This window comes from Doryrhamphus excisus, chromosome 15, assembly GCF_030265055.1.
Source record: "Doryrhamphus excisus isolate RoL2022-K1 chromosome 15, RoL_Dexc_1.0, whole genome shotgun sequence".
Lineage (NCBI taxonomy): Eukaryota > Metazoa > Chordata > Actinopteri > Syngnathiformes > Syngnathidae > Doryrhamphus > Doryrhamphus excisus.
The window spans coordinates 3756212-3783669 of NC_080480.1; the positions used below are offsets into that span (position 1 = coordinate 3756212).

The following is a 27458-nucleotide window of genomic DNA, read 5'->3' on the forward strand; positions in this document are numbered from 1 at the left end:
GTCGCTAATTAACCTAGCATGTTTTTGGAATGTGGGAGGAAACCGGAGTACCCGGAGAAAACCCACGCATGCAAAGGGACAACATGCAAATTAAGTGGGATTGAACTCGGGTCTCCAAGCAGTGAGGTCTACGCGCTAACCACTCATCCACCGTGCAGCCGCAGCAAAAAAACTGTTATTATAAAAAGTCTTGTTAACCTTTGCAGACGACTTGATGCCCTTAATCATGGCTAACGAGACGATGGTCCATGCGGCCAGCAAGCAGCCCGTCATGAGCGAATTCAACTCTCCGGATTCCTCGATGGAATTTGAGATGTTCAGGGCCTTCCGAAACCAGAAATAGGATGTTGGCGAACTTCGTGCACATTCTTTCACTGTTCAGACAGGAGAAAGTATTTGGTGGTTTGGACGTCACAATACACACGGATGCAGGCATGCACACGCACACTACCTGTGTCGTTGGTGGCCACGTCGGTGGGACAGTGCTGCCATGGTAACGGATACTGGAAGGAGTTCCCCAAGTAGAAGAGGCTCCATGCAATAATCACGTTGTAGTAAAGGCCCACGTAAAAGCACACCTAAGGAGAAGACAACGTAAAACTGAGTTTTTCCACCCAGGCAAAAAAGTCAGAGGATGCGGGGGCCTTTTTGATACTTACAAAAAAAACATTTTATAAGTTTTTAAGACAATTTTTCTCCTGTTGTGTTTTACTTTTTTTCTCATTCTTTCTTTTGTTGATGTTATGAAAACAAGCTTTGTTTGTTGCTCACAATATTGCAACTATGCTACCTAAATTACATTATTTTACCTAATAATATGAGTGTATGATATGAATAATAACTTTATTCTCATAGAATTTTTCTTGTTTTCTTTTCTTGTTAGAATAAAATCAGAAAATTTGAAAAAAGATTATCTTAATATTGAAAATATTTAAAAAATAAAATTGATTTCTGCAGTTTGTTTTTCAAACTTTCTTCCTATAAAAAAATTATATATATATTTTTAATTTAATATTTCAACATTATGGTACTAAAATTACGTTATTTTCCCAATTATTAGAAAATATTAGAATATTAGAATATTAGAAATATTAGAAAGTTATTGTTGTAAAATGGCACCCTTTTTTTGTTACATTACAACTTTTTTATTTTACATTTTACTTTTTTAATAATAACTATTGTCATAGAATTTTTCTTGTTTTCTTTTCTTGTTAGAATAAAATCTGAAAATTAAAAAAAAATATATCTTAATATTTTAAATATTTTGAAAATAAAATGGATTTCTGCAGGGTTTTTTTTCTACATTTTTCATCTTTTTAAACTTTCTTCCTATAAAAATAATATATTTTTTTATTTAATATTTCAACATTATGGTACTAAAATTACGTTATTTTCCCTCATAATATTACAAAGTTATTGTTGTAAAATGGCACCCTTTTTTTGTAACATTACAACTTTTTTATTTTTGAATTTTGATTTCATTCTTGTAAAATTACTGTTGACTTTTCCTTCTTTTGCTGCTCTTGTTGTTGTTGCCATTAAATTACATATGCTGGGGACCAATAAAAACAAGCCATGGATTATAAATAGCCCCCAGGCCGCACTTTAGACACCCCTGATTTACAGCAACAGCAGACACGTGGCTGTGCGACTGGTTCAACATCCATGATGTTTCCTGGACTGTTTATAAGTGAGCACTGATTTTGAATATTATGTACACATCATTATGCAGCTAATATCTCATAACAACGACCAGGAAGCGTGATAATGCTCAATCAAATCAGCTGTGGTTGCTCTTGTTGGCTTCTGATTGGTCAAATCGCACATGACGTATGTACTTTTATGTGGATGGAGTGGGGGAATAGGAATGAAAAGTAATATATACATTTTCCAATAATCAATCTTACTTAGTCAAATGCCTAAACAGTACACTCAAATATGGATATTTTGGTGGCTTTCAGGTGTATCGGTAAATATGCTTGCTGAAAAATAAACATGCTGGAAAAACACAGAGATCCTTGTTCACATTCAATATCTGTGGGAGAAAGTTTCGCAATACTTCTCACATTACAACTCCTCGCCGGGTTTACACACTGTTTGAAAAAGGCTTGATTACATGTACGTGATATATGGGGTCAGGAGGAGGTTTTAGGAAGGAAATAAGTCAATCGTTACACTCGCCAACTTCATTCATTTGCATGGGTGATTTCGCACAGTATGTGGGAATACAATCAACAAGTCCAATAAATCCTCACCAAGCAGCTGGAGTAGCCGATGCCGCCCAGTTTGGGGGAGATGTGCTTCCAGACACCGATGCTTCCCTGTCGAATGCTCTGGCCGGCTGCCAACTCCATGAAGAAGAGCGGAACGCCGACCACCAGAAGAAGGAAAACATACAACAGCATGAAGGCCCCTGCGAGGAAGGGGAAAAACTTACTTTCAGAAAAGTAAGTACACAAAATTCACAGTCAAATAAAAGTACAGGCATTGGACTATGGAGTCGCACTCATTACATTTCATTCATTCATTCATTCACTCATTTTCTACCGCTTTTTCCTCACAAGGGTCGGGGGGGGTGCTGGAGCCTATCCCAGCTGTTTTCAGGTGAGAGGCGGGGTACACCTTGGACTGGTCGCCAGCCAATCACAGGGCACATATAGACAAACAACCATTCACACTCACATTCATACCTATGGACAATTTGGAGTCGCTAATTAACCTAGCGTGCATGTTCTTTGAACAATTTTACTTTATTTTAGTTTTATTGTATGTGAGACTCATTGTTGTACTTTGTATGGAAAATGTTAAAATAGAATTATTCCTGTTTTGTCCCCCCCCAAGTGCACATTCATTCATTTTCTACCGCTTATCCTCACGAGGGTCATGGGTATGCTGGAGCCTATCCCAGCTGTCTTCAGGCAAGAGGCGGGGTACACCCTGGACTGGTAGCCAGCCAATCACAGGGCACATATAGACAAACAACCATTCACACTCACATTCATACCTATGGACAATTTGGAGTCGCCAATTAACCTAGCATGCATGTTGTTGGAATAATTTTACTTTATTTTAGTTTTATTGTGTGCGAGATTCATTGTTGTACGTCCCCCCCCAAGTACACATTCATTCATTCATTTTCGACCACTTTTGTGCTGGAGCCTATCCCAGCTGTCTTCAGATCGCCAGCCAATCACAGGGCACATATAGACAAACAACCATTCACACTCACATTCATACCTATGGACAATTTGGAGTCGCTAATTAACCTAGCATGTTTTTGGAATGTGGGAGGAAACCGGAGTACCCGGAGAAAACCCACGTATGCACGGGGAGAACGTGCAAACTCCACACAGAGATAGCCGAGTGGTGGAATTGAACTCTGGTCTCCTAGCTGTGAGGCCTGCATGTTAACGTTTACCTTCCAAATAGACTTTTTAACATTAGAGCCCTCTAGACCTGAAATAGCATCCCTATAGTCACCTTTACACTCCTGTGACCAAATATAGTAACATTACCGACACCTTTACATTACAGAGAAAACCCATGCATGCATGGAGAGAACATGCTAACTCCACACAGGGATGGCAGAGGGTGGAATTGAACCCTGGTCTCCGAGCTGTGGGGTCTGTGTGCTAACCACTCATGACATTTAAAGAGAAAAAAAATATTTGTACATATATGGGCCGCAGGTGTCCACATCATGAAATGTAGTACTAGTAGTTTAGTACTAGTATTTAGGACTTTTAATGAAATAAATGTGTGTAATGCGGCTGGTTAAACAGTAGTCTGTCCTCATCCTCCTCCTTGGAAACTCCCCCCATTAAAGTCGTCCTCTTCAGTGTCAAAGTGTCCGAAGCATCCATCCTCCCCAGCTAGCAGCAGTCCAGCCCCCTGAATCCTGCTAGTGATCGTGGACCTCCCGGTACCATCAAAAACTGATACCGCCAATACCGGACTGTAAAATCCATTCTAAAATCTAAATCACTCACCTCCTCCATTCTGGTGACAAAGGTAAGGGAACCTCCACACGTTCCCTAAACCCACACTGAAGCCCACCTGGGCCAACACGTACTGGATCTTCGAGTCCCAAGCTGGCCGGTCTCCGTTATTGGCGTCATTTGTGTCAGGACTGAGTGCAATTTGGGACTCGGACTGATTGTCACTCATCCACTGCGCCTCCTCGCCGCCATTCAATGAAGGTTTCTCTGTCTAGGCGTTAAATGAGAGTAAAAACATAAAAGAGGACACTTGTCATATTTCAGAAACACAGTAGAGCTTTCAAGAAAAATATTACAAAATTTTACAGCTACCGCTAAATTCTACTGCTTATCCTCACGAGGGTCGCGGGGGTGCTGGAGCCTATCCCAGCTGTCTTCAGGCAAGAGTAGGGTACACCCTGGACTGGTGGCCAGCCAACCACAGGGCACATATAGACAAACAACCATTCACACTCACATTCATACCTATGGACAATTTGGAGTCGCTAATTAACCTAGCATGTTTTTTGGAATGTGGGAGGAAACCGGAGTACCCGGAGAAAACCCATGCAAACTCCACACAGAGATGCCTGAGAGTGGACTCGAACACGGGTCTCCTAGTTGTGAGGTCTACGCGCTAACCACTCGACCGCCGTACAGCCCCTGTTAAATACATTATTGTTTAAATACCTATTTAATTTGTTTAATTGGTTCTGTATTTATGAATCTAATATTTTGTGGGCTGCACGGCGATCGAGTGGTTAGCGTGCAGACCTCACAGCTAGGAGACCAGGGTTCGATTCCAACCTCGGGCATCTCTGTGTGGAGTTTGCATGTTCTCCCCGTGCATGCGTGGGTTTTCTCCGGGTACTCCGGTTTCCTCCCACATTCCAAAAACATGCTAGGTTAATTAGCGACTCCAAATTGTCCATAGGTATGAATGTTGAGTGTGAATGGTTGTTTGTCTATATGTGCCCTGTGATTGGCTGCCGACCAGTCCAGGGTGTAGGATAAGCGGTTGAAAATGAATGAATATTTTTGTGGTTAGAGCAAAGCAGATTTAAACCTTGTTAGAGCCCTCCAGGAATGAAATAACACCCCTATAGTCATTTTTATTATATATACGACTTGTGCTCTTATGTTTTGCTAGTGAAGCTGAGTTGAGGGTAGACAGGAAGTGACGTCGGGAGTTTAGTTTTAGCTTGTGCGATCATTCAAAACCTGCAATAAAAGCTAGTTGTTCAAGTCTGGTGCTTGTGTGTCTCAGGAAACATTACAGCAACATTAGTGACATCTAGTGACCAATGTAGAATACTATGGGTTTAGTGTTTACGTTTGTTTGTGTAGGATTGTGTTCTTTAAGAGAAGGGGGAATATGGCTGAAAGCTTGTGGTTAGTTATTAACATGTATGTGTTGAGTTGTGACCCCCCCCCCCCACCCCCCCCCACAATCACTTGCCATGTGAAAAAAAACACATAAAGACATGTGTGCTGCAACTCAAGCCTCACTCGATTTAGTACACAAACAAGCTGGGGGGGGGGGGGGGTCGATTTTGGGAGCCCATCTCTTATATCGGAGGAAGCAACAAACTTCGCCATCCAAAAACAGGTCATGTGACCAGGTACTGGTCAGGTCTGTCGCAGCCAAACGTGCTGTGTGACATGACCTCGTGTGTGTGTGAAGGTTGGAAAAGTACATGAGTCACATGACCAGAATGAACATGTGTTTTTTTTTTTAAGTACATATTTAAACACACAAGTACTGGGGAATGTACGTACACGCATACTAGTATGCAGTTCTTAGAAAGGGGGGTGGGTGGTCTTTGGTCATGTGTGGTGGGGGGGGGGGGTGCGAGAGGGTCACATTGGTTGACTGTGGGTGTTGTTGACGTGTACACAGGCAGGAAATAGACTCCATTTTTTTTCCAAACTATCTTCACATATAACAACATAAACACTGACAATGGAACTTGTAGTAAAAACGCAAGTACTTCTTCTGAGTGAGGCGTCCGCCGCACGTCATTTACAGCCTATCACAGTATCAGAAGTACTTGCTCGCCGTGTGCGACAACATTGTCGTCGTGTCTCCACGCTTTTGTCTCACCTCTGTGGGTTTAATGTGTGCCAAGTCTTCTAATGTCAAGGGCACGAATGGACAAAAGGAATCGTGTCAACAATGCCATTTTGTTCGTTGAGATGCACAAGCACCAGACAAGCACATTTACTGTACGTCTTAAAATGGCTTACTTTCTATTATGTCTACTTTATTGGGTAATCGAAGTGTAAAAGTAACTATAGGGGTGTTATTTAATGTTGGAGGGCTCTAACCATGTCATGCAAAACAGCCTTTTCAATATTGATAGCTTAATTATATATATATATATATATATATATATATATATATGTTACTGTAATGTTCGTTGAGATGCACAAGCACCAGACAAGCACATTTACTGTACGTCTTAAATGGCTTATTTGCTATTATGTCTACTTTATTGGGTAATAGAAGTGTAAAAGTAACTATAGGGGTGTTATTTAATGTTGGAGGGCTCTAACCATGTCATGCAAAACAGCCTTTTCAATATTGATAGCTTAATTATATGTATATATGTTACTGTATTGTTCAGTGAGATGCACAAGCACCAGACAAGCACATTTACTGTACGTCTTAAAAGGCTTACTTTCTATTATGTCTACTTTATTGGGTAATCGAAGTGTAAAAGTGACATAGGGGTGTTATTTAATGTTGGAGGGCTCTAACCATGTAATGCAAAACAGTCTTTTCAATATTGATAGCTTAATTATATGTATATATGTTACTGTATTGTTCGTTGAGATGCACAAGCACCAGACAAGCACATTTACTGTACGTCTTAAAAGGCTTACTTTCAATTATGTCTACTTTATTGGGTAATAGAAGTGTAAAAGTAACTATAGGGGTGTTATTTAATGTTGGAGGGCTCTAACCATGTCATGCAAAACAGCCTTTTCAATATTGATAGCTTAATTATATGTATATATGTTACTGTAATGTTCGTTGCGATGCACAAGCACCAGACAAGCACATTTACTGTACGTCTCAAAAGGCTTACTTTCTATTATGTCTACTTTATTGGGTAATAGAAGTGTAAAAGTAACTATAGGGGTGTTATTTAATGTTGGAGGGCTCTAACCATGTAATGCAAAACAGTCTTTTCAATATTGATAGCTTAATTATATGTATATATGTTACTGTAATGTTCGTTGCGATGCACAAGCACCAGACAAGCACATTTACTGTACGTCTTAAATGGCTTACTTGCTATTATGTCTACTTTATTGGGTAATAGAAGTGTAAAAGTAACTATAGGGGTGTTATTTAATGTTGGAGGGCTCTAACCATGTCATGCAAAACAGCCTTTTCAACATTGATAGCTTAATTATATGTATATATGTTACTGTAATGTTCGTTGAGATGCACAAGCACCAGACAAGCACATTTACTGTACGTCTTAAATGGCTTACTTTCCTATTATGTCTACTTTATTGGGTAATCGAAGTGTAAAAGTGACTATAGGGGTGTTATTTAATGTTGGAGGGCTCTAACCATGTCATGCAAAACAGCCTTTTCAATATTGATAGCTTAATTATATGTATATATGTTACTGTAATGTTCGTTGCGATGCACAAGCACCAGACAAGCACATTTACTGTACGTCTTAAATGGCTTACTTGCTATTATGTCTACTTTATTGGGTAATCGAAGTGTAAAAGTAACTATAGGGGTGTTATTTAATGTTGGAGGGCTCTAACCATGTCATGCAAAACAGCCTTTTCAATATTGATAGCTTAATTATATGTATATATGTTACTGTATTGTTCAGTGAGATGCACAAGCACCAGACAAGCACATTTACTGTACGTCTTAAAAGGCTTACTTTCTATTATGTCTACTTTATTGGGTAATAGAAGTGTAAAAGTAACTATAGGGGTGTTATTTAATGTTGGAGGGCTCTAACCATGTCATGCAAAACAGCCTTTTCAATATTGATAGCTTAATTATATGTATATATGTTACTGTAATGTTCGTTGAGATGCACAAGCACCAGACAAGCACATTTACTGTACGTCTTAAGAGGCTTACTTTCCTATTATGTCTACTTTATTGGGTAATAGAAGTGTAAATGTTACTATAGGGGTGTTATTTAATGTTGGAGGGCTCTAACCATGTCATGCAAAACAGCCTCTTCAATATTGATAGCTTATTTTATTGTATATATGAACATGTAATTTTCTTAAAATAATTTTGAGAATTTCAGAATTGAAGGGGGGTCCAGAAGGGGAGCCCGAGCAGCTTGTAAAAATAAATAAAAACATTTTTTTCAATCCAATTAATCACTTTTTTGTTATCGTTCTTGCAAATCAGCATGCATTCCACCATGCAATTAAAAAATTAGTAAAAAATAAAAATTATATACCAACAGACAGTATTCAAGTACTGGTAGAATAAAGAAATACGTGGAAAATAATAATAATAAAATTAAAATAAAATAATTAAATAATTAATTCGATTCAGGAAGTATATGAATTGATTTCGCAGAAATTAGCATGCTAGCTTCTACTGTCAGATAATAACTGGTCATTTATTGTTCTTAAGTGGTTTTAGGTTTCTAGTTCCAGATCTTTTTGTTCAGCATTTCTTCAGGTTATAATGTTGGAACATTTTTAAAGTAATATGAGATGTTACCACGATAATTCAATACATTGTGTACGAATTCCTGAAATAAACTGAAGTACCGAACACGGAACAGACAACAATCCTTTTCACTGACATGTTAATGAGTGTGCAAAAGAGAAATTACCATCATTGACAGCTATGTCCGTGGAATTCTGATGTCGTCGTCACTTTTGTCCTCCTTGCTTTCCACCACATGTACCCACTCGTGTGTTTGAACCAAGTCTTCGTCGTCAGCCACCAAATAAGACAAACTTCTATTCCAGCCAATGAGGAGACTGCGGGGGCGGGACTATTGTGTCCCAAAATGGACAAGCAGGGGCTGGACCACACGAAAATACACACCAGAGTATTCGCCCACGGTGTCTGATTACTACTACAGCGACACTATTCTTAGTATTACCTTCATCACTATTCGCATTATTATTATTATTTTAGACAGATAGTTCTCCACAAGTCCACAAAAATTACACAAATGTTACAGAAAGTATTTGACAGTTCAGACTGACTTAAGGGGAACATCATAAAATCCAACAGCAGAGGGCGCTGTAGCAACTCGCATACAAGCCACACCACAATAATGCATTGCATAGCCAGCAAATTCGAAAAATATATACAAAAAAAATAAAATGTGAAAAAAAATTAAATATTAACAGAAAAAAGTTGGACTCCACTGAGTCGTAAAACGTAATTTTACGAGAATAATGTATCAAAAATATTAAGACACAAACTTTTATTCCAGGTTGCAATATTATGAGAATAAACCAGTAAAATTACAACAAAAAATGTCATTTTAGCAGTAAAAATTATTGATGAAATGAAAAAAATGAAAAAATGTCAAAATATTAACAAAAAAAAGTTGGACTCCACTGAGTAGCAAAATGTAATTTTACGAGAATAATGTATCAAAAATATTAAGACACAAAGTTTTATTCCAGGTTGCAATATTATGAGAATAAACCAGTAAAATTACAACAAAAAATGTCATTTTAGCACTAAAAATTATTCATGAAATGAAAAAAAATGAAAAAAAGTCAAAATATTAACAGAAAAAAGTTGGACTCCACTGAGTCGTAAAACGTAATTTTACGAGAATAATGTATCAAAATATTAAAAAACAAAGTTTTATTTCAGGTTGCAATATTATGAGAATAAACCAAAATTATAACAAAAAAATTAAATTTTAGCACTAAAAATTATTATTATTACTGTAGCTGTTGCAAAAAAGTGAGACCAGCTGCCATGCAATTTAATCCATTGCAGCAGAGGAACAACCAGGTAGTATTACAGTATCACTATATACCGTATATATATTGTATTCTCTAAACCAGAGGTAGGGAACCTATGGCTCGGGAGCCAGGTAGGGCTCTTTTGATGACTGTATCTGGCTCTCGAGCATTTACCACAATAAAAATGTATTTTTGCTCACATTTTAAAGTAAACATCACAGAAATCACTGTTAAAAATATTAAAAATCAACAACTTTCTTATGCATTTTAATTCGTCCATCTATTTTCTACTGCAATACGGCCGACCATATCTATCTTTCCTGATGATATTTTCCAGGTCAAACACCAAAACTCGATTATTACTGGGTAATGCGTTAGTGTACCTCGGTCATTAAGATGTAAATGTAAACTTTCCTCCTTTAGTCAAATAGTCACCTAGCTAAAGCTGCAGAACCAAGCCTTCTGGCAAAGATGGCCAAAAGAATGAAATATACTGAGTACGGTGCAAAACCATGCAGCAGCAGAAGTTGTATTAATGGCAGCAAGTATTTGATTTATTATTGGACACTGCGCTGCTCACGAAAGTGTGCTGGCCACACCCCATTGGCGTGGGGTAGTGTGCCTGGTCTACGTAATTAGAGCCCATTATATCTAAAACTGTTGGTCTTACATAAAAATGCACACATTTTATTGCATTCAATGTTTAAAAAAATGTATATGGCTCTCACAGATACACATTTTAAAATATCTGGTCTTCATGGCTCTCTTAGCCAAAAAGGTTCCCGACCCCTGCTCTAAACTATTATACTTTAAGTAGCCCTCTAAATGCTTTATTCATTTATCATCAACTCCGATACCCATACAATGACAAAGTGGGGTTCAGCAGTACTCAGAAAGAGTTATTTTTTTTTAATTATGTGAAAACAAACAGAATAAATTAAAATTGAAGTTGTAAAATTAGGTTGGGAAAAAACATTATAATAAAAAACGGATTACATTTAGAGAAGAAAATTGAAAAAGTATTTGGAAAAGTAAAGAAAAACAACAGCAGGAAGTAATTTTAGGTGGCAAGACCCAATATTGACATAGACTTCATTCTAATGACCTGCGATACACAAACATGTTGCCTGCAGCAAAGGCAAAACCACCATGCAATTGAAAGCTAATTGGTCATAGAAGCACTGTCCGTGGTGCTAATTATGAATATTATACAACAGCCATATAAATAACACAAACACACCCAATGGCAGTGACTGTACGGCAGCCTATCACTTGATAAAATAACAGCATTTTAGGTATTAATGCCATTATACCATCAGCTGGGGTAGGCTCCAGCTCACCCATGACTCAAATAAAGACAAGCAATACAGACAAAGAAGCGCTGAGGGACTGAGGAAGTACGCATCAGGTATTTTGAGGAGAGTGAAAGCCATTGAGATTATCCGCCAAAGTCCGACTAGTTTTTCTCGTTCCTGCATATCTGGAGTAGGTGGAAGGGTGCTTGTGTAAACAGCTCAGCTCAGTGAGCACACACGCTTCTGTGGCTCGGACTTAAACGCTCAAGACCACACCGAAAAGGTACAGTGATGCGTCAGGAATACGTGCGATAATTCTCTGTAAATAGTTGTGTGATTGATTGCGTGTATACAGTTGTCAGTCAAATGTTGCCAGATTCACTTTCACTATTTGATTATGTGATAATTATCATTACATTGGATGATTCCTTCATGTTTACTGTGTGAGTTTTGTTAGAATTATGTTAGGATATGAATATTAATCACTCCAAAACTTGTGTGAAGAGATTTTTTTTTGGGAGGATTGTGTCATCTACATACCATGCAAGCAGGTGTCGGTGGTTTTTCCTGTAGCTGGCGCTTCCATGCACTCGAAATACTCCACATTCTTTCATGCTGCCGGGGGAGTGGGACAAAATTAGTTCATTCATTCACTCATTTTCTAATGCTTTTCCTCACAAGGGTCGCGGGGGGGGGGTGCCGGAGCCTATCCCAGCTGTCTTTGGGGCGAGAGGTGGGGTACACCCTGGACTGGTCGCCAGCCAATCAAAAGGCACATATAGACAAACAACCATTCACACTCACATTCATACCTATGGACAATTTGGAGTCGCTAATTGACCTAGCATGTTTTTGGAATGTGGGAGGAGCTGTTTGCCACCGTTTGCATTGGCAAAGACAATAAAGATCATAATTATATGCATAATCATATGCAGCACGTGTGTTTACTCTTAATTCTGTCTATACAGCAGTTTGAAGTGAAAGTTAAGTTTGTGTGAAAGTCAAGGTTAATCAGTCATTTGTATGTGTTGCGCAACTCTGATTGTGCTATGTGAGTGTTTGCGTGTCAGGGTCTTCTATCAGAAGTTAATTAATTCATTCATTTTCTACCGCTTATCCTCACGAGGGTCACGGGGGGGGGGGGTGCTGGAGCCTATCCCAGCTGTCTTCGGATACACCCTGGACCGGTGGCCAGCCAATCACAGGGCACATATAGACAAACAACCATTCACACTCACATTCATACCTATGGACAATTTGGAGTCGCTAATTAACCTAGCATGTTTTTGGAATGTGGGAGGAAACCGGAGTACCCGGAGAAAACCCACGCATGCACGGGGAGAACATGCAAACTCCACACAGAGATGGCCGAGGGTGGAATTGAACCCTGGTCTCCTCGCTGTGAGGTCTGCGCGCTAACCACTCGTCCGCCGTGCCGCCTGCAAGGCAGCTCGTCTCACTTTTTTGCAACAGCTACAAAGAAAGAGAAGTAATAATAATAATAGTAATAATTTTTAGTGCTAAAATGAAATTTTTGTTGTATTTTTACTGTTTTTTTCTCGTAAAATTACATTTAACGACTCAGTGGAGTCCAACTTTTTTTCTGTTAATATTTAGACTTTTTTTTCATTTTTTTCATGTCATCAATAATTTTTTTGTGCTAAAATGACATTTTTTTGTTGTAATTTTACTGGTTTATTCTCATAATATTGCAACCTGGAATAAAACTTTGTGTCTTAATATTTTGATACATTATTCTCGTAAAATTACATTTAACGACTCAGTGGAGTCCAACTTTTTTCTGTTAATATTTTGACTTTTTTCATTTTTTTTTTTCATTTCATCAATAATTTTTTGTGCTAAAATGACATTTTTTTTGTAATTTTATTGGTTTATTCTCATAATATTGCAACCTGGAATAAAACTTTGCGTCTTGATATTTTGATACATTATTCTCGTAAAAATTACATTTAAAGACTCAGTGGAGTCCAACTTTTTTCTGTTAATATTTTGACTTTTTTTTCCATTTTTTCATTTCATCAATAATTTTTTCTGCTAAAATGACATTTTTTGTTGTAATTTTACTGGTTTATTCTCATAATATTGCAACCTGAAATAAAAATTTGTGTCTTAATAAACTCCACACAAACATGGCCGAGGTTGAAATTGAACCTCCTAGCTGGGAGGTCTGCACGCTAACCACTCGACCGCCGCGCCGCCAAAAAATGAGTTTTGATTATGTCAATTCTTACAAATTGTAAAAAAACAACTTAATTCCTCAATCATATTTTATCATTTCGATATTGACCTACCAGATGTCGGCAGCACCTCCTCCTGTGATGCCTCGAAAGGCCTCAGGGGTCCGAGTCATGCCACTCCGGGGACACCAGATTCCCTCCGACCAGCTCCCCACAAGCACGGATTATGGAAAAGGTACATTGAAGTTAATATATCACACGTATGCATTCTTCCATCAAATGTGACGCAAATGTGTACTATGTACTCAGACACTGATGCTATCATGGATTCAAACCCTCCATCTCAAGTGAATGCAGAAAGAGAAGTGGTGAGAGTTGGATTTAATGACTAAGATGATGAGATTAAGAAGGTGCATTAAGAAGATTATGTGTCAATCAACCACACCAGGAGATACTCAACCACTGTTTTGACGACATTGAGCGATTCATGGTGCGCTTGCAGCAGACGGCCGAGGCCCAGAGCGTTCTCAACCAGAGGACGAAAAGAAGCAGGAAGAGCAAGAAGCAGAGTCAAGATGGTGAGCTGGGCATCGAACCTGTTGCTGAAGCATCACTGGTCAACGACAGAGTTAGCATTGCGTCTTCAGGGAGGCTGGAAGGAAGAAAAAAAAGATTACACCCTGGACTGGTGGCCAGCCAATCACAGGGCACATATAGACAAACAACCATTCACACTCACATTCATACCTATGGACAATTTGGAGTCGCTAATTAACCTAGCATGTTTTTGGAATGTGGGAGGAAACCGGAGTACCCGGAGAAAACCCACGCATGCACGGGGAGAACATGCAAACTCCACACAGAGATGGCCGATGGTGGAATCGAACTCGGGTCCCCTGTGAGGCGTTTATGATCTTCCAAATAGACTTTTACTTAACATTAGAGCCCTCTAGACATGAAGTAGCATCCCTATAGTCACCTTTACACTCCTATGACCAAATATAGTAACATTACCGACACCTACTGGTCAGTGTAGAAAACTACATATCATTACATGTCTTTGAATGCATCTTATGCAATTCTTATGGAATTGAACTCGGGTCTCCTAGCTGTGAGGCCTGCACGCTAACGTTTACGACCATGCATATAGACTTTTTAACATTAGAGCCCTCTAGACATGAAATAGCATCCCTATAGTCACCTTTACACCCCTATGACCAAATATAGTAACATTACCGACACCTACTGGTCAGTGTAAAAATGTCTTTGAATGCATCTCATGCTATTTTTACGGAATTGAACTCGGGTCTCCAAGCTGTGAGACCTGCACGCTAACGTTTATGACCTTCCAAATAGACTTTTTAACATTAGAGCCCTCTAGACATGAAATAGCATCCCTATAGTCACCTTTACACTCCTATGACCAAATATAGTAACATTACCGACACCTACTGGTCAGTGTAGAAAACTACATATCATCACATGTCTTTGAATGCATCTTATGCAATTTTTACGGAATTGAACTCGGGTCTCCAAGCTGTGAGGCCTGCACGCTATAACATTTATGACTTTTGACGAGTTGTTGTTATGAAGCGATGTTCTCTTTACGGTGCAGACCTGCTGACCATGAAAGCAGTTCCTCCTCCAGCAGAAGAATTTGTAGATCTTTTCCAGAAAATCAAGTACTCCTTCAGTCTGCTGGTGAGATGAAAACAATGATTACTGAATATTCGGTTCCTCTTAAAAATGTCCGATGAAACCTGAGATTGTTCCATGACTTTATTTCCTGGTCACGTCAGGATCGTCTCAAGTCAGCCATAGAGAAACCAGACGCACCAGAACTCCTGCATCATATCTTCAGACCTTTAAGACTGGTGAATGGATCGCAGTTTTATAAGGTTCTTGCTGTTCTGTTTGACTGATGACTTCTGTCTGGGTTCAAGATGGTGGTAACTACAGGTGGGGCGGACTTTGGTGGGTCAGTGATCAGTCCTGCTCTGACTAGCGGTGCCGTTTCACTGCTGGAGAAACATCTGACCGAGGAGGAAAAAGAACTGTGGACTGATTTGGGACCATATTGGACTTCTCCATGGTGTGTATGTGTGTGTGTGTGTGTGTGTGTGGGAGTGTGTCACACAACTCTCACAAAATCCTAACAACTTCTTTCTCCAGTTCTCACTTCAGCGTGTCCGTACCTCCATACTCACCAGTTTTCTTGGATGGATGGCAACCGCAGGCATTCGACTCATCCGGTTTGGCTTTGGAAGATCCCGTTGAGTCGCAGCACAAGCAGGACGCCCAGCAGGACGCCCAGCAGGGTCGAGATCAACACACAATGGACGGTGTTGTTGAAGAAACCGATGAAGTGTGAGTCTGTAGAGAAGATGCGGCAAATCTTGTTTCGGACTGGACTTTTTTTGGTTCTCTTAGAAGATATTTCGCCTTTCATCACTTCATGCTTAATGACTAGGTAGGACAGCTCTAGTCTGAAGGGATGATGTGAGATCTGAGTATTTATCTTCTCAGGTTGAGGCAACCGAGACTGTTTTGTGGTACAAAACGACAGTCATTAAGAACCCTGACAGTCATCATAAAAAAAAAACTTGAATTGCAGTTGTGCTGTTTTTCTGTCCTTGTTAGACCCAGTTTGTGCTGCTCTCTGATAGGAGTAGTTAACAACATGGTAAGAGATTTTAGTTTTAGTTTTGATGGGTTTTCTAATTTCTAATCTATTAGCCTCAAAAGTTCAAATCACTTGGAATTTTTTTTTGGCTAGTCTGAGATATGGCTTTTTTTTGGCAGTCCTTGTATGAAGTCCAGCATCCTAAAGTCATACTGACATTAGTTTTTGACGGGTACTATTTAGTGCAGCTGCCAAGTGACGACCTTAAACTACACACTCTCAGATATTTGTCTTCTTGCACAGTTGTGGCGTTTTTCTGTCCTTGTTAGACCCAGTTTGTACTGCTCTCTGAAGGGAGTAGTTAACAGCGTGGTAAGAGATTTTAGTTTAGATTTTTAGATGGGTTTCTAATAATCTATTAGCCTTATAAAATGATGAACTTGGATTAGCAGCCATACCAGGAGATTGATGCAGAGGACTGACAGTTGTTGATAGTAGGCCTCTATGCAAAAATGTTCTTTGAAAATCATCTAATTAATTTTAATTGTTTGTGAAATGCATGAAAATGTTGTTTTTCTTTCCAGGCTTTGGTTATACGATATACACTACCGTTCAAAAGTTTAGGATCACTTTTTCTTGGTAATCCTGCTATGAAGTCCAGCATCCTAAAGTCGCCGCTTCACTGTTGATACTGACATTGGTTTTTGACGGGTACTATTTAGTGCAGTTGCACAGTTGTGGCGTTTTTCTGTCCTTGTTAGACCCGGTTTGTGCTGCTCTCTGAAGGGAGTAGTTAACATCGTGGTAAGAGATTTTAGTTTTAGTTTAGATTTTTTGATGGGTTTTCGAATAATCTATTAGCCTTATGATTAGCCTATTAGCCTAAATGATTAACTTGGATTAGCAGCCATACCAAGAGATTGATGCAGAGGACTGACAGTTGTTGATAGTAGGCCTCTATGCAAAAAATGTAGATCCTTCTTTGAAAATTCATTCATTCATTCATTTTCTACCGCTTTTTCCTCACGAGGGTCGCGGGGGTGCTGGAGCCTATCCCAGCTGTCTTCGGGCCAATCACAGGACACATATAGACAAACAACCATTCACACTCACATTCATACCTATGGACAATTTGGAGTCGCTAATTAACCTAGCATGTTTTTGGAATGTGGGAGGAAACCGGAGTACCCGGAGAAAACCCACGCATGCACGGGGAGAACATGCAAACTCCACAGAGAGATGGCCGAGGGTGGAATTGAACCCTGGTCTCCTAGCTGTGAGGTCTGCGCGCTAACCACTAGACCGCCGTGCTGCCCCTCTTTGATTAATTTTAATTGTTTGTGAAATGCATGAAAATGTGTTTTTCTTTGGAAAACAAAGAAAATTGCAAGTGATCCCAAACTTTTTGGCGGTAGTGTATAATGGAAAATTCATTGACTATTCTAACCTGTTGTCATTGCAGAGAAGGAAAAGAGCTTCCACCACTTGGTGAAAGGCATTACTGCTGCAGTTATGACTTTGTTGCAAGAAACAGCAGTGAGCTCTCGGTGCTGCATGGAGAAACATTGGAGGTATAGTATAGACCAGGGGTGGGCAAACTACGGCCCGCGGGCCACATCAGGCCCGCTAAGCGTCTTCATCCGGCCCATCAGGCATTTCCAAATTCCTTTTGCAATCTGTAACTTGTACAAAAAAAAAACGATCCACAAAACAACACAACACGTCAACACACATAGAACCTACCCACTGCGCCATGTGGGCAAACATATAAATATTTACGTATACCCATATATTCCGGCTGCAAGGCATGCAGGGTAACTTGTGGTACTCTCCCAACATTTTGCTAAATTTGTTGAGGAGGTCGTCAGAGAAGTAAACGAATAGAAGTTAACATATGTTAACAATGTTTTATTGTTCATATTGTGGTTGCAGCTGGACTACCCAGCATGTCTTGAGGTCATTTGGAAATAACAGTTTAAAGTTACATGTTATGTTTAGCGCTTAGTTGTTGTGAATCACCCACATAGTCATACTCGTTGATTTATGTGATACAGTAACTTGCCGTGGATATGTTGTGTTTTCATTTTGTTGCACCGTGAGCAAGTATGTTGTTCTGTTTGACGACTGCCTGTGTATAGAAGGTCCCGCCGCCAAATTTTTATGAAGCCAATGTGGCCCGTGAGTGAAAAAGTTTGCCCACCCCTGGTATAGACACACACACACACACACACGTAATAAACCCAGACTTGGCATTCTACCTGCTTCAGGTCATCGAGTCATCAAAACGGTGGTGGAAGTGCCGCAATCGCTTTGACCAAATCGGATTCGTTCCCTTCAACATCTTGGAACCATTGTCCGCTCTGAGTAACAACTGTGGAGACACGCCAGTGGTACAGGCTTCAAGTTTAGACTCGCTTTCTTTCAGGTTGGCAAAGGTTACCTGCGTGATACGTCTCTTGTGATTTTCAGACGTCACCTATTTCGCCTTGCTCAACGACCTTCTTTTCTAACCCCCCGCTGAGCCCGGGTGGTACTGGTCCGACTGCTAGGAGTTCAACAGCGCACCTGCCTCAGAGCCCGGGTTTAACGTGCAGCACAGCGCCAGGAGAGAATGGAGATCGGGGTAATGCATCAATTCAAAATAAAATAACATAAAATAACATAATTACAAATACATCATCAAAGTAAATAATTGCTTACTTGTGCAAAAATAATAAACATGATAAATGCATATGTAAAAAATTAATTAAAATTAAATTTAAATTAATATTTCATAAAATACATAGTTAATATATAAGTGCGATTAAGTATCATCCATTTTCTATACTGCTTGTGGGTATGCTGGAGCCTATCCCAGCTGTCTTTGGGTAAGAGTCGCGGTACACCGCTGGACTGGTGATAATTAATTAGCAAATGGCACAAAATATTCATTCATTTTCTACCGCTTATCCTCACAAGTGTCGCAGGGGGTGCTGGAGCCTATCCCAGCTGTCTTTGGGTGAGAGGCGGGGTACACCGCTGGACTGGTCATAATTAATTAGCAAATGACACAAAATATGAATTGATTTTCTACCGCTTATCCTCACAAGTGTTGCTGGGTGTGTGTGCTGGAGCCTATCCCAGCTGTCTTTGGGTGAGAGGCGGAGTACACCGCTAGACTGGTGATAATTAATTAGCAAATGGCACACAATATTCATTCATTTTCTACCGCTTATCCTCACAAGTGTCGCTGGGGGGGGGTGCTGGAGCCTATCCCAGCTGTCTTTGGGTGAGAGGCGGAGTACACCGCTAGACTGGTGATAATTAATTAGCAAATGACACAAAATATTCATTGATTTTCTACAGCCTATCCTCACGAGGGTCGCTGGGGGGGGGGTGCTGGAGCCTATCCCAGCTGTCTTTGGGTGAGAGGCGGGGTAATACCCTGGACTGGTGATAATTAGCAAATGACACAAAATATGAATTGATTTTCTACCGCTTATCCTCACAAGTGTCGCTGGGGTGTGTGTGCTGGAGCCTATCCCAGCTGTCCTCAGTTTAAGCTAGCATGTTTTTGGAAAGTGGGAGGAAACTGGAGTACCCGGAGAAAACCCACGCATGCACGGGGAGAACATGCAAACTCCACACAGAGATGGCCGAGGGTGGAATTGAACCCGGGTCTCCTAGCTGCGGGGCCTGCACGCTAACCGCTCAACCACCGTGCGGCCCAGTAAAAGTATCATGTTTACATAACTCATACATGAACAGTTTATGTTACACTGGAGCAGGCTGTAAATCATTGTTACTCATGTCAGAGCAGTTTGCTTAAAAGTCAATATAATTAGTGGCGCCCCCTAGAGGTTGTGGTCAACATATGACTCCTTAAATGATTTTGAAAATGATATGAAATTGTTTTTATGTGTTTCTGTAGTCCTGATCATGAATGACGAGCTTCTACAAAAGATGGCTGAAAAAAGAGGCTCCATGCGGCCTCCTCTTATGGTGACTCGCTCCACAGAGACTTCTCTACCGCTGAACTACCGCTCTCCACCCGCTGAGGTGGAGGCCTGGCTCACTGCGAAGGGCTTCAGTCAACCGTAAGTTGCTAGTCAGCGTCTCCAACCCCCCCCCCCCCCAAAAAAAAACCCACCCAACAATCATTCATATGAAGTGAAAAATAATGAAAAGTATGACTTGTTCATTCATATTTTCCTTACAGTGCACAACATTGCCCCCTAGTGGCAGAACTATAAACAACAAACATTTACTGTATGCATTCTAAGCTGATTCCCAAGTTTCTCTGTCTTCCTTTGTCAGGACAGTCCAGAGTCTTGGGATTTTAACCGCAGCACAGCTTTTCTCCCTGAGTAAGGGGGAACTTCGGGAGGTGTCCCAGGAGGAGGGTGTCCGGGTTTACAGCCAAGTGATGGTGCAGAAGGCGCTTTTGGAGGTTTGTTATACTGCTATACCCTCCACTTTTTCAGTGCTTTGGTTCTTTGGAAAAGCTCAGATAAAACATTAAATTATTAAAAATCATTATAAATTAATTTGTATTTATTATTAAATTATTAAATAAATGTTTAATGTTAATTTTTATTTTTTTCGACACAAAATAAGATGGAAAATAAATACGCAAATCAAAAAACAAATTAAACAAATTTAATTTGTATTTATTATTAAATAAATGTTTAATGTTAATTTTTATTTTTCGACACAAAATAAGATGGAAAAATAAATAAGCAAATCAAAAAACAAATTAAACAAATTAACACATTTATTATTAAATAATTAAATAAACGTTTAATGTTTAATTTTTATTTTTTGACATGAAATAAGATGGAAAAATCAATAAGCAAATCAAAAAACAAATTAAACAAATTAACACATTTTTTCATTTATTATTAAATTATTAAATAAATGTAATGTTAATTTTTATTTTTCGACACAAAACAAGATGGAAAAAATAAATAAGCAAATCAAAAAACAAATTAAACAAATTAACACATTTTTTTATTTATTACTAAATTATTAAATAAATGTAATGTTAATTTTTATTTTTCGACACAAAATAAGACGGAAAAATAAATAAGCAAATCAAAAAACACATTTATTTTTATTTATTATTAAATGATTAAATAAATGTTTAATGTTAATTTTTATTTTTCGACACAAAATAAGATGGAAAAATAAATAAGCAAATCAAAAAACAAATTAAACTTTCATATCAAGGCGGGGGCCTCAAACTAGCATCCCGCCCATGAGTTTGTGGATATACTGTAGTATTTGCGAGGATACCATTTTCATGAAACCACTACAAATGTACATATAAGGTAAAAGTATTGGGTTATAGTTGAAGTTTTGTCCTCTGGGAAACTTTGTCCACTTTGTGTGTGTCTACTTGCATGTTTACTAAGTCGCTTTGTTTGCTCAACCTTGACTTGTGTCATTTTGTCCCCAATTGTTAGTGACCCACTTACACTGATACCGCCTTCCAGTTTCAACTCATCACTCTTCCCTACCAGGTTGTCACATTTTTCTCTCCATTTCTGCCTCCCTCAGGATGTGCGAAAAGCCTCCGAATTGGAGAAAGTGATGGAAAAGCAAAAGCAGAAGATTGGAATAATGGAGTGAGACTTTATGTATCTGTAAATGCGAATCATTGAATTAAATGTAATATGATGCGTCTTATGTGCAGCTGATTTGGCGAATGTACTGAGTTTGGATTTTCTTCAACGTACCATCACCTTCTTGTGTGTTTTTTTACTTCACTTTCCTACAAGTATTCCTGTTATACTTTGTTCATGCAAATGATATGAAGGCCAAGTGTTATGATAGTGATATGATATAGACTGAGACTGTTATAGCCACTATATGAACCCACATCAATGTGCATTATATTCTCATTTTCATTGAAAACTGACACTTCCTTTTTAACTACTAATAAAGTTAATAAAACTTGTATTTTATATTACAACAATGATTGTTTTTTTTATTATCACAATGAGGTATAAGGCTTGGATTATGGAAGATTTACAACAAGCAAAGAAGACGTTAATTTGCTAAGTCATTGAAAATACGCAGATTTAGCAGCAGCATTTATTCTAAATTAAATTAAAAAAATATTAATATGTAAAAATACTGACTGTAATGATATATTTTACTATATTATTTTACATTGAAAAGCAAAACAGAAATTGGCTAATTTATTTATTGCTAGAGTTAAACTGCAAGATTTCATTCATTCATTCATTTTGTACCGCTTAGTCTCATGAGGGTTACCGGGGTGCTGGAGCCTATCCCAGCTGTCTTTGGGCAAGATGTGGGGTACACACTGGACTGGTGGCCAGCCAATCACAGGGCACATATAGACAAACAACCATTCACACTCACATTCATACCTATGGACAATTTGGAGTCGCCAATTAACCTAGCATGCATGTTGTTGGAATAATTTTACTTTATTTTAGTTTTATTGTGTGAGACACATTTTTGTACTTATAGAATAGAATTATTCCTGTTTTGCCCCCCCCCCAAAGTGCACATTCATTCATTTTATACCGCTTATCCTCATGAGAGTTACCGGGGTGCTGGAGCCTATCCCAGCTGTCTTCGGGCGAGAGGCGGGGTACACCCTGGACTGGTGGCCAGCCAATCACAGGGCACATATAGACAAACAACCATTCACACTCACATTCATACCTATGGACAATTTGAAGTCGCCAATTAACCTAGCATGTTTTTGGAATGTGGGAGGAAACCGGAGTACCCGGAGAAAACCCACGCATGCACGGGGAGAACATGCAAACTCCACACAGAGATGGCCGAGGGTGGAATTGAACTTGGGTCTCCTAGCTGTGCGCTTATGTAAAGACTATTTAAAAATATTAGTTAACTCTGTAAAGCTGGAATTAATGTATTCTAGTTTCTATAGAAAACTATGGTTGTTAATAAAATAATACAATTTCTGGTATTAGTTTCCTGAGGTAAAAGATTCAAGGATTAATTCCGTGCATCAGGCTTTCAAGGACCTATAGCAGCAATAGAAGAGGTAGTAGCATCACTGATCCTCACTGCTCAGCATCTTTACTCCTCACAGGTGAGGACCTGGTCCAAGCACTCCCACTTGAGGAGCTCCTTCCCTTGAAACCAGAGCTGAATCTCCCTCTCAGCTCCCTCCAGCGAATCGCTGGCATGGACCACGTTCCTTTTTCAATCGTGACACATTATTATTTCCTCAGCATCCGAGCGAGAAGATCTGCTTGATGTGGTTTTTGAAATATTACCTGCTGACATGAAGGCTGAAATCTCCTCTGACTGTTCCTGCTTGGGCCGCAGAAGGGTTGGTGGGTCCAACCATCACGCGAGATGCCTGCACCACGTTATGACCTTCCCATACCTAAACCAAAGGCAATAATATACACTTAAGCCGTTAGTTCATTTTTGCACTGCATGCATAATATGGTAATGTAATGGTTTAATTTAATTTGAACATGCATCAGATTATAATTGAGTGCATCCCATAATCAGTTCACAGTTCCACATGTCCAAAAGGAGTAGGAAGAAGCAAAGCTTATTAAACCCTACCCCTCCATCTGGTACTTTTACAATTAGTAACTGTTACATTTGTTCACTTCCTGCTTTCCCAATATAATTTTTATTTATTTTAATATAATTTTAATTTCTTTTCATTTCTTTTAATATAATTTTAATATAATTTTAATTTAATTTAATTTCATTTCATTTAATTTTAATTAATTTAAAAAAATGTAACTTAATTTTATTAATTTTTATTTTATTTTTTTTTGTCACGTACCGTAAGTACGAGGTGATATGACCATCCAATGACATAATGGGTACCATAGTAAGTGTCAATATAGTGATATATATAGCACATCATGACTGGTTCAAGACTCTTCATTCTTGTATTTAGCAAACATCAACTGCTTGTATTGTTTCTTGAATTGGCTCATCGTTGTGCATTGTTTGACTTCCTTACTCAATCCATTCCATAGTTTGATTCCACATACTGAAATGCTATGGCTTTTTAACGTAGTCCTAATAAATCATAGACTTATCGGCTGCACCAACAAAAAAATATACTTTCAAGTATGTTTACAATAATACTGCACAAATTTAAAGTTTAAAAAGTGAAATGGCAAAAGTGGAAAATACCAAAAACAGAATTCAAAATGAATGCCAGCAAGATCTCACCATGGCAACCACAGGACCGGAGGTCATGTACTCCACCAGACTGGGGTAGAAAGGCTTCTGGGTCAGTTGGCAGTAGTGCTGAGAGAGCAGCTCCTCTGACACCTTCCCAACACACGAATACACACATTTAAAAGAATACATCACTAACCACAGAGAGTATTACACATATATATACGTACTTGGAGCATTTTCAGGCCCACCAGTTTGAAGCCCCTCTGCTCAAAACGACTAATGATCTTCCCCACGAGACGACGTTGGACGCCGTCTGGTTTGACAGCGACTAGAGTCCGCTCCTTGACATCTGCGAGGCCTGGTGGCACAGAAGGACATGAACTATCACACATAAAGGTGGACATCTTTGGAAAAAAAAGGCTTCGCTACACATCTTAAAGTAAAACGCAAAACCGATCCAACTATTTGCTGAGATTTTTGGCATCCATTACATTGGACAAGTACAGTTACAGTATATAAACAGCGGATACAAATGCACAGTGGTGATTTTTGGAGCCAAACACAGCTCATTAGCATTAAAGCTACGAACACAAACATCTATGTGTTGCCTATAGGCTCAGTCAAAGTACTTTTAAAGTTTTCCAGAAAAACCCAGCATCAAGGCTGTACACTATTGTACACTGTACAAAGTACACTGTACTGTACACTACACTACAAGGATAGTACGCTATTTCTACTTCTTAAATTGTACAGAAATGGTTTTATCCACCATCTTTAATACATTTTGTGCTGCTTTTAGAGTAGTTTCTTCAATGTTTATACTATATATATCTACTTTTCTTCTGCCTAGCAACAATTAGCCAGGCAAATCTTTTGTGACCAGGTAAAAACTAATGCTAAGCTTTGCTGTGGTGTTTACAAGATAATTACAATTTCAAATTAAGCATGAATTTACAAAATATTCGTTAAAGTTTCCCTCTAGTGTAAGTATAGCGATTTAAATATTTTAGCGAGCTAGCTAGCTTTCTTTTGGGAGCAAAAAGCGACCGGGCATAGAAAATATGGGTCTACAAGATATTTACAATTTAAATTAATGCATTAATTTGTATAATTAATCACACACAATGCTGTGTGTTTGGTAAAAATGTCTCTGAATACAAGTTTACAAAATATTCGTTAAAGTTTCCCTCTAATGTAGGTATAGCGATTTAAATATTATAGCAAGCTAGCTAGCTTTCTTTAGGGAGCAACAAGTGGCCCGACATAGAAAATATGGGTCTACAAGATATTTACAATTTAAATTAATGCATTAATTTGTATAATTAATCACACACAATGATGTGTGTTTGGTAAAAATGTCTCTGAATACAAGTTTACAAAATATTCGTTAAAGTTTCCCTCTAATGTAGGTATAGCGATTTAAATATGTTAGCTAGCTAGCTTTCTTTCTTTGAGGAGCAAAAAGAGGCCGGGCATAGAAAATATGGGTCTACGAGATATTTACAATTTCAATTAAGGCATTAATTTGTATAATTAATCACACGCAATGATGTGTGTTTGGTAAAAATGTCTCTGAATACAAGTTTACAAAATATTCGTTAAAGTTTCCCTCTAATGTAGGTAATAGCGATTTAAATATTTTAGCAAGCTAGCTAGCTTTCTTTAGGGAGCAACAAGTGGCCGGACATAGAAAATATGGGTTTACAAGATATTTACAATTTAAATTAAGGCATTAATTTGTATAATTAATCAAACACAATGATATGTGTTTGTTAAACATGTATCTGAATACTTAGAATTCAGTTTACTTACAGTGTTGCTACCAAGACATACAGCAAACTAGCTAGCTTTCTTTGGATAACAAATTCTGCCTAGCAACAAGCGGCCAAGCACACTCAATAATGTGTCTACAAGATATTTATAATTTTTATGACGATAATAATTTGTATTTACCTTAGTTGGTGCCTCAGTGTCTTTTTAATAGAAAACGTCACGGCAGGTCTGAAACTTCCTAAGTTGCTTTAACAATTACCGGTGTTTGGTTGTAGGGTATAGAGCACACCACACGCTAATGGCTGGCTGCCTGTCTTCAATTAAATATACATGTGACTCAGTGGAAGAGCGTTTTTACCGCTTGGCAAGTTTCACTGTGAATGGAACTTGTTATGATACATACGCTTGGTTTGGATCATTGCGCAGAGCGCGCGTAACGGTTTGGCACAATTGTGCGTAAAAGCTGCGTCTTTCTAACCTACTTTGAGTCCATGGTCAGGTAAATATGTAAAAAAAAGTGGCCCGGAAACGCAACTTGAATCCCAGTTAAAATTATTTTGTATTTTAAATTCAATTTAAAGTCTAATTCGTCTTACCGGAGTTGTTCCTGAGGACGCCCAGTAGCGGAACAGACAAGCGAGGTATCAGTGTCTTATTTGTGGTGATGCATCGTCCCTTCCATGGAGACAGGAGTGGGAGCAAAATCGCGCGTTGCAGCAACATGGCTGTGTGTTCGAATCCTCTTGTTGCTGGCTTGGGAGTTTTAAACGAGTCCTCCCCGCCTGGTTGACCCCCTCTGAGTGGTTGAGTGTTTGTCTACAAACATGTTTAACTCCACTGGTGCCAGAAGTGCGTGTTATTTTGTAATTGACTGTCCTATGTAGTATTTGATGTGGGCTAAAGGTGGTCACAGACTCCTGCTAGGAGTTGAACAGTTACATTTTTTCATTAATAATTGAAAGCTAAAGCTCGTCCTTGTCTGAGATGCCCACACTGTATCCCATCCGGCATCTGAATGTAAATATACGGCACAATTTTTGTTGATACTTTTTAAGTTTTATGGCTAAATCAAGCAGCTCATTTGCAGAGAAGAGGCAGTGATTGTAATCAGGGTTAATTACCAGAGAGTATAATTAACCTTAGCTCCGCTTCTAACACATACCTACCACCTGCTGGTTAAATGCAAGTCTTTCCAGTGACATCAAACTTAAAAAAAGTGTTTTATCGTCATCAAAACTAAAGAAAAAGACAATTTCTGGTCCTCGTTGGGGTTCTGACGTTCATTCATTCGATCATTTTCTACTGCTTTTTACTCACAAGGGTCGCCGCGGGGGGTGCTGGAGCCTATCCATCGCTAATTAACCTAGCATGTTTTTGGAATGTGGGAGGAAACCGGAGTACCCGGAGAAAACCCACGCATGCACGGGGAGAACATGCAAACTCCACACAGAGATGACCGAGGGTGGGGAAAGACAAAATAAGAAGCCAAAAAGTTACCACTTCCACA

At 38.9% G+C, this 27458-nt stretch overlaps 3 protein-coding genes across 4 annotated transcripts in view; 1 reads left to right on the top strand and 2 right to left on the bottom strand.

Moving 5' to 3' along the window:
• slc6a16a (solute carrier family 6 member 16a) overlaps positions 1 to 18606 on the bottom strand; it is a 26089-nt gene extending 7483 nt beyond the window's left edge. Inside the window, exons 1-10 of one of the 2 annotated variants that reach the window (XM_058048146.1) lie at positions 18477 to 18606; positions 18295 to 18407; positions 15621 to 15786; positions 15031 to 15111; positions 13528 to 14065; positions 11756 to 11830; positions 3990 to 4209; positions 2256 to 2413; positions 452 to 578; positions 199 to 374 (exon numbers count right to left, since the gene is read on the bottom strand). In XM_058048146.1, the coding sequence (XP_057904129.1) occupies positions 199 to 374; positions 452 to 578; positions 2256 to 2413; positions 3990 to 4209; positions 11756 to 11821 (747 nt within the window). In that variant the 5' untranslated portion in view covers positions 11822 to 11830; positions 13528 to 14065; positions 15031 to 15111; ... (1 more) ...; positions 18295 to 18407; positions 18477 to 18606. The remainder of the gene's footprint in view (positions 1 to 198; positions 375 to 451; positions 579 to 2255; positions 2414 to 3989; positions 4210 to 11755; positions 11831 to 13527; positions 14066 to 15030; positions 15112 to 15620; positions 15787 to 18294; positions 18408 to 18476) is intronic. The other variant, XM_058048147.1, reaches the window with a different exon arrangement.
• eps8l1a (eps8 like 1a) lies at positions 11392 to 21986 on the top strand. Its single transcript, XM_058048149.1, has 14 exons — positions 11392 to 11498; positions 13531 to 13648; positions 13723 to 13781; positions 13862 to 13991; positions 15029 to 15114; positions 15213 to 15287; positions 15357 to 15505; positions 15586 to 15780; positions 17499 to 17607; positions 18304 to 18426; positions 18506 to 18659; positions 19947 to 20112; positions 20333 to 20465; positions 21575 to 21986. Exons 2-14 carry the CDS (start codon positions 13531 to 13533, stop codon positions 21644 to 21646), a joined length of 1569 nt encoding a protein of 522 aa, XP_057904132.1. The 5' UTR covers positions 11392 to 11498; the 3' UTR covers positions 21647 to 21986.
• nme4 (NME/NM23 nucleoside diphosphate kinase 4) lies at positions 21102 to 26821 on the bottom strand. The gene is made up of 5 exons (XM_058048150.1): positions 26548 to 26821; positions 24406 to 24536; positions 24227 to 24328; positions 23299 to 23411; positions 21102 to 23219 (listed from the first exon to the last, which is right to left on the bottom strand). Exons 1-5 carry the CDS (start codon positions 26672 to 26674, stop codon positions 23099 to 23101), a joined length of 594 nt encoding a protein of 197 aa, XP_057904133.1. The 5' UTR covers positions 26675 to 26821; the 3' UTR covers positions 21102 to 23098.
• Between the last annotated feature and the right edge of the window lie 637 nt (positions 26822 to 27458).

Coding starts and splice junctions, on each gene's coding strand:
- nme4 (XM_058048150.1), bottom strand. CDS start 26,674: ATGTTGCTGCAACGCGCGATTTTGCTCCCACTCCTGTCTCCATGGAAG. Junction 24,537..26,547: donor CGTCCTCAGGAACAACTCCG/GTAAGACGAATT, acceptor CTGTGCCACCAG/GCCTCGCAGATGTCAAGGAG. Junction 23,412..24,226: donor CCGGTCCTGTGGTTGCCATG/GTGAGATCTTGC, acceptor CCTTTGGTTTAG/GTATGGGAAGGTCATAACGT.
- eps8l1a (XM_058048149.1), top strand. CDS start 13,531: ATGTCGGCAGCACCTCCTCCTGTGATGCCTCGAAAGGCCTCAGGGGTC. Junction 13,992..15,028: donor CAAGAAGCAGAGTCAAGATG/GTGAGCTGGGCA, acceptor TTTACGGTGCAG/ACCTGCTGACCATGAAAGCA. Junction 18,427..18,505: donor ACTGTGGAGACACGCCAGTG/GTACAGGCTTCA, acceptor TGTGATTTTCAG/ACGTCACCTATTTCGCCTTG.